The 14277-nt window shown below is 46.1% G+C and overlaps 2 protein-coding genes across 4 annotated transcripts in view; one reads left to right on the forward strand and one right to left on the reverse strand.

Moving 5' to 3' along the window:
* Nucleotides 1-2410: 2410 nt before the first annotated feature.
* On the forward strand, nucleotides 2411-9293 carry S100b (S100 calcium binding protein B). The gene is made up of 3 exons (XM_036167008.1): nucleotides 2411-2550; nucleotides 5508-5653; nucleotides 8362-9293. Exons 2-3 carry the CDS (start codon nucleotides 5516-5518, stop codon nucleotides 8500-8502), a joined length of 279 nt encoding a protein of 92 aa, XP_036022901.1. The 5' UTR covers nucleotides 2411-2550; nucleotides 5508-5515; the 3' UTR covers nucleotides 8503-9293.
* Nucleotides 9294-11924: 2631 nt separating this feature from the next.
* Dip2a (disco interacting protein 2 homolog A) overlaps nucleotides 11925-14277 on the reverse strand; it is an 84427-nt gene continuing 82074 nt past the window's right edge. For all 3 annotated transcript variants that reach the window (XM_036167981.1, XM_036167980.1, XM_036167979.1), the window contains one exon: nucleotides 11925-13740. In XM_036167981.1, coding sequence (XP_036023874.1) covers nucleotides 13488-13740 — 253 coding nt within the window. In that variant the 3' untranslated portion in view covers nucleotides 11925-13487. The remainder of the gene's footprint in view (nucleotides 13741-14277) is intronic.

Raw genomic sequence — 14277 nt, forward strand, 5'->3', positions numbered from 1 at the left:
TACGGGTGCTGGGAACCAAAATCAGGTCCTCTATAAGCAGTACGAACCCTTTATTCAATGAGCTATCTTCCCAATACATTTGTATTTTTTAAGCCCCGTTTAATTGTTTGTTGTTGTCTGTTTTATACTATCATCAATCACTTTACTATTTGGTTACACTTTCCTTCTAGGGTGCTTAAGACCATGTAGGTGTCCAAAATTTAATTTTAAAAAATGCTAAGGCCAGTTCCATTGGTGATCTATACAACCTGTAACTTACTTTCACTGTCAGCTGCCCTCATGACAGGCAGCTGTCATTTTCTGCCAGGGACCTCAGGATCTCCACGGTCTCTTCAGTGGTAGCCATTTTGGTGTCTGTCTGGGACCCTGAGGGCCTCTGCTACTTTCATTGTGGGTGAAGGGACTGCTTTCACGTCTCCTGCCTCTGGCTGCCATACTGTCAGTGGTTAATCTTGCTCTCCTGAGTCGGTCTTCTTTCCAGGATGTAGAATTCTTTGTCCATCCCATGGTACCCATAGATGACCACCCCTCACCCAAGACTCCTGGAACATTTGTGGGGCTTGTCTGGGGTTTGAATACTGGAGAGAGAGAGATTGATTGATTGATTGATTTGAAGATCTCTATTTAAAGTCGTATAAGTGACTGAAAATGGCCATAGAGGGCTTAGAGGTACCTTTATCATCTGGTGTCCTGAGCAACATCATGGAATGAAGGAATCTTCCCAGCCATGATTATTGTAGCCAACACCCTTAGTTAGCTCCATTTTAGTTTCTGTTCGGGACTAAGAAGAGGAGGGGACCTAATCTTTGGGGACCAGTGGCTTTGATCTCATATAGATAAGTGGCAATGTGCCCCCTGTAATAAGGAAGGACCAGCAGGGCGGTGGTGGCGCACGCCTTTAACCCCAGCACTTGGGAGGCAGAGCCAGGTGGATCTTTGTGAGTTTGAGGCCAGCCTGGTCTACAGCGCGAGATCCAGGAAAGGCGCAAAGCTACACAGAGAAACCCTGTCTCGGAAAAAATAAATAAATAAAAGGAAGAACCAGAGCAGGGGTTTATACCTCTACGCCAAAGCTGAGGCAGTGCCTGCTGTCTTAGTTTGGGTTTCGATTGCTGTGGAGAGACACCATGTCCATGGCAACTCTTATAAAGGAAAACACTTAACTGGGGCTGGCTTACAGTTTCAGAGGTTTAGTCCATTATCATCATGGTGGGGTGGGTGGGATATGGCAGGCAGACATGGTGCTGGAGAAGGAGCTGAGAGTTCTGCATCTGGCTCCACAGACAACAGGAAGTGAACTGTGTCCCAGATTGCATGAAGCTTAAACATAGGAGACCTCAAAGCCCGCCTCCACAGTGACACACTTCCTACAACAAGGCCACACCTCCTAATAGTGCCACTCATTTTGGGGGCCTTTGTTTTTAAACGACCAAACCTGCTTTCCTCAAGGAAAGGTTATACTCCTTGTTGGGAAAACTTTATTCTACCCTTAACATGTCTAGTCAACCTCTTGGTGTCTGTGATGTTTGGGTGACTTTTGTCATGTAGCTCCTCCCATGGACACATGGAACAAAGCGACATGCTGTGGCTTGGCTATCCTCTGCTTGGGTAGGGGGCTTGGGCCAATGCCTCCGCACAATTTGTCCAAGGGACTACTCCGGGGCAAGAAAGAGCCCACACTGGATTCTGTTTGAAGCTCAAATGTGATGTTGCTGAAGATGCTCAAAGTGAGCACAGACTGCTCTCTGGGTTCATTCCATGCCGTGATGAGGGGTGCAGCAGCAGCAGCAGCAGCAGCAGCACCACCACCATCCTGCATGTTAAAAGAGCGTTGGACAGGCTATTTTCAAAGCATTTCTGTCTCAGACAACTCACAACCTTTTACCAGGGTAAATAGACCTAAGACAGACTTCACTCTTAACAGGATTTTCCCCAGGGTTCAACAGTAGCCGATTTCCTGCATGCTGATCCCTCAATACACTGGGCTCAGAGGAGCCCAGGTATAACCACTGTCCAGCACCAACATCCACTGCATGCCATATCTCTGGGGGAGGAGGGGCAGGAAGACAAGGATAGCCACAGCCACATAGTCCCCTGCACCCAGCACTAGAAGCTTCCAGATCTTGGCTGCATTTCTGCCTTCTGAAACAATCAGTTCCCCATGTCTCACTCCTCTTTCCACACCCCAACCTTGCCTTTGGAGTCACATCAATATTCATGTAATAGTTCTTTTAAAAGGCACAAAAGAAGCTGACTCCACACTTCCTGCGCAACAGGCCCATTTTCTTTCCAGATCCTATCCTTGCGGCTGCCCAGTGAATCCCCAGGGTACGCAGTCAATGGGGCTCTGTATGCAGGCCTGGCTGTCCAGCACCTCCCTACCCTTGGCCCTCATTGGCAGCCTCAGCCTTGCAGTGGACTGTGCCAAGCCCACACCCAGACCTCTCTGGAGGAGGAATAAGAGGAGGAAGAAGAAGCTGCTCTGTCTACATTCCTGCCACTCGGACACTGAAGCCAGAGAGGACACCGGCAGCAAAAGGTGACCCGGAGGTGAGAAACAACCACTGACAGAGGACTCAAGGAAAACTGCTCTTTTTCTTCTTCCTTGGAGGGTGAGGGGTGGAGATGATAGGATGGAAATTGAGCTCTACAAAAAAAGGGGGGGATGGCCTTTGGGGACATTTGGCTACGTTTCCAAACTGCTGATGACATTCTGTGATTTAAGCCTGCTTTTACTGTTTCCTTATGACCGTTGTTGACATTGACATTGTCCCTGGTTTTATTTTCATTAAGTCAGGGAGACCTTAGGTCACTCCGAAGGACTCAGAATAAGTACCGGTGTTTTCAGAGGTGGCTCATACACTGCTTCTTTTCTAACTCCGAAGGGAAGGTTTTCTTTCTGGGTGCAAAGTTACCCCCAATCCTCAACTAGAGCTCTCCCTTCCTCACGGCAGCTCTTCCTGTGGCCCTGAAACACCCCTGTAAGGTGTTGCCAGTTTCTCTACTTGAAATGCCAAGCGCCTACATCTGCAGGCACCACTCAAAATAGCTGCAGAAGAGTTGAATCTTTTCAGATAATTATGAATTAGGATAAAGAAACAGGAGTTAGGAATGGGTTCCAATTTCCACTGTCCCCTCCTGGGGGGAGTCTCTGCAAGGACCTCTTAGCTTATAGGCAGTCTCTCTCCCAGAAGCTCAAGTCCTATGTTTTCTTTACAAAAGACTAATGCAGAATGTCCACATGGGCATTTGTTCCATTTGTCTTAGAAGACAGACTACAAACCAGTGCTGCTTTGGGAGAAAGGAAGAACAGGAGGGAATTTGAATTTGTAATTGGTTATGAGAAAATCAAATTGTATGGAGCTTTCTAGCACATGGGATTTTCTTTTCAAGTCTTAGTCCCCAGCCACAGAAAGACCCTGTAACCCTTCCCTCCCCCAGCCAGGACTTTTGAGAAGTGTTAAGCATGATATAGAGTTTCTCAGGATTTTTTTTAAATCAATAACTGTGCTGGGTATGGGCCAATAGTTGGGAGCAGAGGCAAGAAGATCATGATTTAGAAGAGAACTCAGAGTCTGTGGGAAAAAAAAAAAGGGAGGGTTGTTCCTGCCCTCCCCACTGTTCTTTACAAGGCACTAAACTTATTTTCTTTCATTAAAAACAAAAACAAAAACAAACAAGAAAACAGTAACTGGGGCTGAAGAGACAGCCCAACATCCATACACAGCTCACACTGCCTGTCATTCTACGCCCAGGGGATATGACACCCTCTTCTGGCTTCTGCAGGCACCAGGCATGCATACATTAGAGACATACATGCAGGCAAAACACCCAGACGCATAAGATTTTTTTTTTTTTTTTTTTTTTTACTAAAAAACAGTAAATGAAAACTCAAGTGAAGAAACTAAGAGAATAAAACATTGAGGTACTTCGGGTGTTTCTGGAACATATGACCAAAGAGCAGAGCAAGGTAAAAACCTTCAATCAGTTTCCTTTGGGAGATCATTAATAAAAAAAATTTTAAAGTTACTGAAATTAATACCAAACTATTCTAAGATGTAATATACTCATCACGGGAATGAGTTTCCAACCTTTTGTTGTTGTTGATGATGATGTTTTTATTATGACAGTGCAGTTTCTGACTTGAGGACCAGAACTCAAGGCCAGAGCTGTCAAACGTTTCTGCCTAAGCGGCTGTTTTCTGAAAGGAGCACAAGCCGCCTTTGTTAACCGAGTCACTCCGAGAACTGAGCAGCCCTCCCGGCATGCATCCCCAGTCTCCTCAGGCCGCGGCTGTGCATCAGGTGCTCACTGCGAAGGCTGTTTGCTTCTCGATGGCATTCCTGCTCACAAAGAAGCCGCTGTGCTGAGGCCAGACTAATGAATACGCATGGACCGCCTGGCTGTGTCAGGACACCAGCAGAAGCAGATGATCTTGGAGTAGTTTCTAGGAGGTCATGTCACTGCTATCTTTCAAAAAGCTGGTGCCGCGTTACCTTATTATCCAGATGCATTTTACAGTTTTTATGTTTGGTACCTATCCAAAAAAAATCTCATTCATATTTTTTATTTAAACAGCTTAAATTTATATATTAATTCAAATGAAAATAAGCTCCTTGTCTATTGCTGTGATGAAACACCATCACCAAAAAGCAAGTTGGGGAGGAAAGGGTTTACTCAGCTTCTATCTCACAGTTCATCATTATAGGAAGTCAGGGCAAGAACTCAAGCAGGGCAGGAACCTGAAGGCAGGAGCTTATGCAAAGGCCATGGAGGATGCTGTTTACTGGTTTGCTTCCTGGGCTTGCTCAGTCTGCTTTCTTAAAGAACCCAGGGCCACCAGCCCAGGGATGGAACCACCCACAGTGGGCTGGACCCTCCCCAATCAATCACTACTTAAGACAAATGTTCTGCAGCAGGTTCTTATGGAGGCATTTTCTTAATTGAGGTTCCCTCCTCACAGATGGCTTTAGCTTGTGTCAAGTTGGTATAAAACTAGCCAGGACGCTCTTATTCTTGTTCTTTAGAATCTTTTAGAAGTACCTGCATTTTGCTTCCTAACTCCTGACATTATTGCTATATGAGGATACTATTCACCACATTTAAAAAATGTTCATTGGTGTTGACTTTATATTTACTAGCTATTAGTCATCTTAGTGTCCTTCTTAAATCCACCAGCTGATGTACATCCTGGAGACCTCCAGGAATGTAGGTGGCTACCAGGGAGCTGGAATCATTCCCCGGTGCTCTTCATCAGCACCTTTGCTAGTTTCTCAATGACCAAATCCAACCAGAAGCCAATCATCTTGGAAACTTAACCCTGTGGCCCATGGGGACTTAGAAGGGAGGTGGTGGGCCTAGAAGGCACAGGATGACCTGTGGTCAGTGTGAAGTCACAGGATGACTCTCCTAGCCTCTCTACCTCTCATCTGGGCTGAGGTCTGCAAGCAGCATACTAGACTCTTCAAAGAGGGTGGAAACTATGAAAAGGTGTCTTTCCTCTGCAGCCTCCAGGATGTCCGAGCTGGAGAAGGCCATGGTTGCCCTCATTGATATCTTCCATCAGTACTCAGGGCGAGAGGGTGACAAGCACAAGCTGAAGAGATCAGAACTCAAGGAGCTCATCAACAATGAGCTCTCCCACTTCCTGGAGGTAAGCCTTACAAAAGCATCGCCGAGCTGCACTAGAAATGGTTCTCAGTCTGTTTCTGTCTCTGGATGCCCAGGGTTGCTTGTTCAAACAGCCAAGCCCTCAAAGTATAAGCTTAGATGGGCTGTTTCTGTCCTTTGAACCTAAGGACCCACAGGTGATGGCCATAGAATGCAATGGTACACTACTCATGACTAACACTTAAGAACTGTCAGCTGGTCATGGTGGCACACGTCTGTGCTCCTAGTACTTCACAGGTGGAAACAGGAGACCAGCCTGGGCTGTACAGGGATAACATCTCTCAATACAAAAACAAAACAGGGCCAGTGAGATGGTTTTAGCAGGTAAACACACTTGCCACCAAGCCTGATGGTCTGAGTTTGATCCCTGGGATCCATATGATAGGAGAGAACTCCACATGTATAGCATAGCATGAGAGTAGGTATGTATGCACACACACACACACACACACACATGCACACACATACACACTCACAATTTTTTCTTTAAGAATAAGACATTTGGGGAGAAAGAAATATTTTGGCTTTGTCCAGCTGTCTGGTATTTACTAGAGGTAAGAAATTCCAGACATTAAACATTTACTGATCACTCAATAATTCAATACTTGAAAGACACAGGCCCACAAAGCACCCAACCTAGCATATCCATGAGCGAACACTTGACTGTGGGGAGGAGGGGGCTCCCCAGAATATATGACATTGACTGGGCATGAGTTTAGTTTGGAGTCAAGTTAGGAACCTATACAAGAGTTCCCAGCAAGCCCTGTTTTTCTCTGGGTAACTAATATTCTGGTGGTGGGAGTATTCACTTCCCACTGTCTCCTCTGCCCTTGAATCAGGTGCTAGTGTTTCTACTGGCCATAAACCAAGTGCTCCTGTGGAAGTGAACTGTAATCTACCTGCCACCCAATGCTCCCTTGGTCCCCTAAACCAAGGCTGACTCACTGCACATGTCGAATGAGATGGAGATACTGGTGGTATACAACATGACCTGCCACAGGAAGCTTCCTGGGTCATGGAAGTAGCGAACCACACATTCAGAGGAAAACTAATCAGTGTTTGATCAAGTGCCAAGCCTGGGTATAACTCTAGGGCACAGCCCCATCAGATGATTAACAGGCAGCCACACACCAAGTTAACTGGGCACATGTTGCTACTTAGTGACTGGATGTTTGGACGATGTTTCCCTTCCTCCAGTTCAGCCAATAACTTCACTGCTGTGGAGGTAGCAGGCCTTCGGACTTGCTGGAGAAGTCTCCGGATCTGCTTTAGGGGACTAATTCCTCAGGCATTCAGATCCCCGAGGTGACAGCTACTTCACATGCATAATCAGTTATAATCCCACCCATTCTACCTTCCGATCTTACCTCTTCATCTTACCTCTTCATCTTTAAAAGGGACTATGCAGGGATGAGATAAGCATGTTGGGCTCTTCACACAGAATGAAAGAAAGCTCCAGAGGTAGTAGTTTAAAATACTTGCTACTACCATGATTTTAGAACAGAAAAAATGGGCATGTGATGTCACATGTATTAATGATAACTCATGTTAAGATACCAAGGTATCATACACGTTTGCTGGCCTGGTTTAACAAAAGTACCAGAGAAAACCAAGTCGAATGAGGGAAGGTTTATTTCAGCTCAGGGTTTGGGCCATGGTTGTCAGGCTCCTGCTGTTTGGGGTCTTTGATGAGGCCAATTGCCTGGTGAGGAGCCACGCTGCTCCCCCAGGGAAGGGAAACAAAGGGAGGGCATGGCCCAGTGACCTCCTTCCTCCCACCAGGCCTACCTCCCAAAGGTTCTACCAGCTCCCAGCAGTGCATGGGTTAGCACAACGCCTCCTACACATGAGCCTCTGGATCAAAATCGTAGCACCTGTGGAGTAGTTGAAGGAACTACACCATGCCATCTATGTTTTGGGAGATACTTAAAAGTCCTCAGGAGCCCCTGGGAATCACCATCTTTTACATCTGAATCTTCTGTGTTTAGGAAAGCACTTGACTTCTCCACAGAGCTCTCCTGTTGGGGAGGGGATGGGAAGGTGTTAATTGAAACAGTGGGGACCGAGGCTCTTCAGTGCTCAGAGCCTGCATTCTTCCCACCTGTCTTCAGGCCTGTGATCTTGACACATCAGTAGCCTTACCGTTCCTCTGGTCTGGGCATCAGTTAGTTAGCAGTAGCCCTACCATTCTTCCGGCTTTAGCATCAGAACTGACAGGAAGAAGCCTACCCAGGAAAGGACTCAGGGAGGAGACAATAGACCAAAACAAGCGGCAGCTCTGACACATTCCCAAGTGTCATTTTAGTGAATGTTGAAACCCACTTGGCTCCCAAGCACACGTGTGCTCAGGAGCGCTGAGTGTTCATTTCTTTTCTAAGTCATAGGCTCAGGTTGAGACAGACGTCACACCTGTTCCAGCTGCCGTCTGTTACTTCTTGATGGTTTCCCTCTTTTAAAGTCACCCAGGTCCCACTAACCCCAAGGGAGGAGGGGAGGCACAGACCCATCCCCACTTCCCTGTGGCTGACTGTCCCCAGCTCACAGAGGACTGCTAGAAATTTTCATTTCCTATGCTGGGATTGTTTCTCGTGCAAATTACCAGCCTAGTATTTTTAATAACATTTTGATAAACCTATATCCCATCTAAAAAGGGCTTAATCAACTTTCCTATCTTTTTATTCTCTCTCTCAGGAAATCAAAGAGCAGGAAGTCGTGGACAAAGTCATGGAAACACTGGATGAAGATGGAGATGGAGAGTGTGACTTCCAAGAATTTATGGCCTTCGTCTCCATGGTGACTACAGCCTGCCATGAGTTCTTTGAACATGAGTGAGACAAAAACAAGGAGCCGAGCTGTTCCTGTGGCAGACATGAGTGTCACAAGTAGCAGCAGAGCAGAGGCTTGCAGGCTCGAAGGAGCTGAGCTCTCCAGTCACCTATAACTCATTAGGAAGCTTGATTCGCTTTGGGAATGAAAAACTGAAAGCCTCCCCAAGGGCTGCTTGAAATTCGCACATCATTATTTCTGCTACATTAGGCATTCCTGTGAGCTGTCTGGTCCCAGGAAGCATGGGTAAGAATCACTTAGGGGACAAAATTAATGCTCAGCAGTAAAGCATGTGTTGCAGACCACCATGCCCCTGTAGAAGCACCACCCAGAAGAATTGAGGCAGACCACCAACAGCCAGTTCTATAGGACAGCATTCTTAATGCTTCCAACAGACCCAAAACTCCACAGCTGGATCCACTGTCACTGGAAGAGGTTGCTTTTCCTTACATCTTCCATACACTGTTTGTGCAAATGATGCCCAAGAAAGCAGAGAGCCTGATTACAACACCTTCCCCCCAGCCCAAATGAGCAGGGCACTTAAGTCTCGGCTTCCGGTGAGCAGCCATTACTAAGTAAATAGCCAATAACAACAGTTCTAACTGCAAACAAATAGATCTCACAAACTAAGCATTTACATTCTAACTTGGGTCTGAGAGTCAAAATTCTATTCAGTAGAGTTCTTTTAGGACAACACTGCTGTTCCTGTAGGACAAGTACATAGGAGGAGACTGGCTACAGTGTAGTGTACACTGTGAAGATGTGTCACTCTGATTGGTTTAATAAAAAGCTGAATGGCCAATAGCTAGGCAGGATTTTCAGGGCAGAGGGAATGCTGGGAAGAAGAAGTGGGGAGTCGCCAGACAGACGGAGAGGAAGCAGGATGGGAGTACAGCGTAAAGGTAACCAAGCTACATAAAAGAATGTAGATTAAAAGATATGGATTAGCACTTGGGAGGCAGAGCCAGGCAGATCTCTGTGAGTTCGAGGCCAGCCTGGGCTACAGAGTGAGTTCCAGGACAGGCTCCAAAGCTACACAGAGAAACCCTGTCTCGAAAAAACAGAAAAAGAAAAAAAAAAAAAGATATGGGTTAATTTAAGTTATAAAAACTAGTTAGGAACAAGCATAAGCTATCGGCCAAGCTTTCATAATTAATATTAAGTCTCCGTGTCATTTTTTTTGTGAGCTGGCAGTCCAAAGAAGATTGCGTCTATAGTGTGAGGTCTTTTTCCAGCTAGCTCTACCTCCCTGGCTCCCTTTACTGTCTATAAAGCAAGTGACTGTGGGAGTGAGGCCTACAGGATGAGTTGCTGGGGGAATGAAGGACGCCTCAGATATGCCCTTCAGTGGCTGGAAGTCACATCTGACCTGCTGTGTCTAGGGCCTGCTTACCACTTGGTGAGGCTGAGAGTCAAGAGAGGGGGTTAACTAACTTAATGCTTTTTAACCTACATATTCAAATAATGAAGGTTCAACTAGTTCAAGTTACAAATAAATAAAAATCAAATCATAAATATTAAAAGGCCATTCTAGGGAACTTCTAATTATTCTTACACACCCCCTTTTTGGGTCTTAAAAATTCATTAAGCAAGCGCAAGGCCCTGGGTTCGATCCTCACCTCAAAAAAAAAATTTCATTAAGTCAACTGAATGGTGCACTTGCATAAAATAAGAACGTCGTAAAAATTTTCCACCACTGAACAAGAAATACTAAAACACTCACTAGACCAGGACAAAGACTAAAAGTCCCTAAAGTGTGACTGTCCAGACCTCACCCCATCCCTCAGGCACAGCCCAGTTAGGTGAAAGGCAGCAGGGACTGCAGGAAGCTCTGGAATGTTCGAAGGCCGCACAGGATCAGGCTCTCCCTGACTAGAGGATATCGTGTGGTTCTCCAGACCGGCTGGGCCATGTGTTGGCTTTCTTGCCCTGTGACAGCAAATGTCTGGTATAGCTAAAAGGGATAAAGCTTTATTTAGCTTGTGTTTTCAGAGGTCTCATTGTGGGAGGAAGGGTTTGGCGGAGGAGCTCACACCATGGCAGAGAGGAAGGGAGGGAATGGAAAGGACAGGAGACAAGGTCTGCCTCCCAAGGTATGCCCCAGAAACCCACCCCTTCTAGAGCCTCACTCCCTGGAGACCGCGTGTTCTAACACGTGAACTTGTGGAGAAGGCTGAGTGCACTGAGGCAGAGAACTGGCAAGGAACGGAGCTGGACTGCAGGGGCACACAGTAGATACTTGGGGGCACCTGAGCTACCAAGACAGAAGACAGGAGCTATCTGCAGGGATTCCCGATGTCCTTTTGTCCCAGTCATACGGTACAATCCTCACATACAACTTCCACACGGTCAGGGGCATCTGCTTATCCAAGCCTCCTGAACTCCTCTAGAAAGGCAGATGTGGTGACTGCGTTATCTTCAAGAACCTTCTAGGAGACTACTGCCCATGTGACTAGAGCTGGGCATGAATTTTATGCCAATGCAAGCTCCCACACTGTGTATCACCTACCCATAAATGACACTTTTATTTGCTGGGAATGGGGAAACTCTGTCCTCTGGTGAGCAGTGGTCCACACTCACAGAGGCACCTGAGCCAACCCTGCTGAGAAGCTGTACTCTCCAGCCTAGCCCTCTCTGGGGAGATGCTCTCAGCTGGCCAGATCTCTGCAGGGGTCCTGAGATCCTCTCCAAGCAGCCTGAGGCAAGCTGATCAGAGCAGGGAGGAATCTCTAGCAGGAGAGAGGAGTGAGCTGAGACCGCTCCCCAGGACAGTGACAGTTTTCCACCACTGAACAAGAATACTAAAACACTCACTAGACCAGGACAAAGAGTAACTAGTACTGCGGAGTGGCTGGGACCAGACCATGACCTCTCCTATGTGGCCCTTCTCGAGGTAATGGGTATCTAGGCACCACACCCACCACAAAATGACCTACGCATGCTACCAGCAGAACTGAAGCCAGGCAGGAATGTCTCTGTGGAGATGAAGCAGGCATCAGGGAGGTGACTCGATGGTGGGTGGTGCTGGGACAGCAGCCCAGGAAGGGCTGTGCACAGTCGTGCACACCACACGATGCTGTCATTAAGACATGTAAAGAATGTATGTGCCAGAGTCAAAAGTCTGCAATTTATTAGGTACAAAAGCAGATTATAAAATGAGTATATGGTCCTAATTTTGCAAAAAAAAAAAAACCCAAAAAAACTAAAGGTTAAAAATCCCTGAGACTCATGGCAATACTAAGACGGCTATTACTCATAAGTAGGACGGTCAAAGATTTTAAATTTCCTTTCTTACACTTTAATGTGTTTTCTAGATTTTATACGATAAGCCTACTTGTTCTTGTATTTCTGAAAGAAATAATGCATAATAAAATACATCCTATTTGGGGAAATTTTTAAAACCCTTTCACACATTTCAAAATGCAGAATTACAAAGTCAATAGCTTTTATTAACATGATATAAAAAATTAGTGTGATATACAGAATTCCCAGAGAGTAACTTTAAAACATTTTAATACGATTCTTAAAATCTTAACTTACCAGATACGTTCCGACTGCCACTGAGCTTTGATACAAAAAGCTTACAAGCGCTGTTACTATAAAACTCCCACGGAGACCGTGGGTAGGCGGTCTGTTTGCTTCTCAGTCATTTACTGTGAACCGTCTTCAGCCAAGTAATAAGTTACGTGGACTCTGTACACAATTGTAACAGGACTATTAAAATTCCGGTATGTTTGCACATACTACACCACGGTTTGATACCATGGGGAAAAGGGCTGCTGCACACAGTGCTTTCCCAGAGTGAGATGCGAGAAGAGGACCAGTTAGCTGGACTCACTGAAGCACAAATCCAGACTAGCTCTAGAAAAACCTAGCTGTTTCAGTGAAGCAGATATAATTCATAAACTTCTCTACCCGTGAAAGCCCCTAAACCCCAACAACTTGATAACATTAATCTTTGATTAGTCATATAAAAATAATCTTAGATTCATGCTGGACTTCAAATTCTTAGATGTATCTAAAGGATTTTACATTCTCTCTTCTGACTTAAGTACAATATTAGATCACTTGGATTTCAAGTTTGAATAAAATAACTAAAAATGGTTTGGCCAAATTTGTATAGGCACATAACTCAAATGCAAAGCCAAGAGGCTGCAGCGGTGTCCATATCAGACAGTCAGGTTCCCACGGCAACTCAAGTGTGTAAGAGACCCAGCTAGCACATGGGTACAACCGTAGGTCGCCACTCATGCTTCCAGATCTGTTCATAAAAATAATTCAGGATACTTCATGAGAAGAATTAATATTGTGATGTCATAAGAACTCGCAATGTAAATGTCACTTATTTAGGCTAGGAAAGTGATTTTAAATTAAGTGCTGGCTTAGCTTTCTGAAGGAGACCTAACTCAACAGTCCAAATGGGACCTACTGAGCATCAGTGACAACACACGCAGACAACCAGGCACATCGGCTCCAAAACTCAACCTGGCAAAGGGAGCGGTGCGGCTCAGTGCAGTCTGGGAACGCGGAGAGCGGGGCTGCTCTTTACATCAGCCTTCCTGGGCAGGCTCGGCTCAAAAGCTCTCTCCAGCACAGACTTTACCTATATGCTTGTTGTTACAACTGGGAATAAATAATCAGGAAATTATATACTTAGAAATCAGGACTATTTCGAGAGTGAGAAAGTGCAAGCTCGCAGTCTAGCAGAGAACAGCCGTGGTGCTGGCAATGTCCACAGCACACCACCAGGCCTTCCCTTCCCTTCCCAGTCACCCACGTTTTGGTAAAAATACGTGCAGACCCGGAACATTTCTTTAGTTGATCCAGACATGTTCTAACATGACAGTCAGCACGCTGTTGAGAGGGTCTGAAAAGCACACGCAGGAGTGAACTGATGAAGCCTGAATCCCATCTCCCAGGGCATCAACAGTGCAGCTCATCTTGGCCTTACACCTCTGCTGGGTCATACTCTCAGCTCTGTCCTGCTACACTCACATATTGTAGGCCACATAGATGGGGTCCAGCTGGTCAGCCAGGAAGCCATCACGCAGGTGCATACGTTGCTTCTCACCCCGAGAGTTGATGGGGATCACTCCAGGATCTACGATGACCACCACACCCACCACAAGGTAGTGTTCCTCCAGCACGACATTGGTCACCAGCGCTACTAGGTCCAGGGCATCCTGCTCCAGACCGTCCAGCTCCACGACTACCACCAGCAGATTGGTCCAGGTGAACACAGCACTGAAGGAGAGCAGACAGTCACAGACATGGACAGCACCGGGAGCAAGCAGATGCTTGGGAAGTATGCCAGACTTCCTGCTTCCGTTCATGGGCCCAGCACTGCCACTTGACACCATTTATAATCTCAAAGCTGGAACAACTATATCTTACAGGAGTATCTACTCCAACTTTCTTGATAAAAATCAAGAACAATCTTGTTAAGACTCAAGAACAAAGCTGTGCTTGTCGCAGACCAGAAAAAAGAGACATGGCTTACCACTGTTTAAAAAGAAAATCACATTTAAACTAGAAATACTTCAGAATGAGAACAGCAGCAGTCCCACATTTTGCCTGTACGCTGAAGACAACTGTGTGACTTAAACCTGATTAGGAGAAGAAGAAGACATGGAGGCATTCTCTGGTGCTGTTTTGAGACACATATCTAGAATAGGTAAGAGGTGCAGGTCCTTCTGGGAGAAGGTGAAGGCAATCCAGTTCACCAGGAACTGTACTTGTGTGGGGACTGTGGTCATGGTAGAATAGTGCCTGGTGCTGCCC

The sequence above is a fragment of the Onychomys torridus genome, chromosome 18, assembly GCF_903995425.1.
Source record: "Onychomys torridus chromosome 18, mOncTor1.1, whole genome shotgun sequence".
Taxonomy (NCBI): Eukaryota; Metazoa; Chordata; class Mammalia; order Rodentia; family Cricetidae; genus Onychomys; species Onychomys torridus.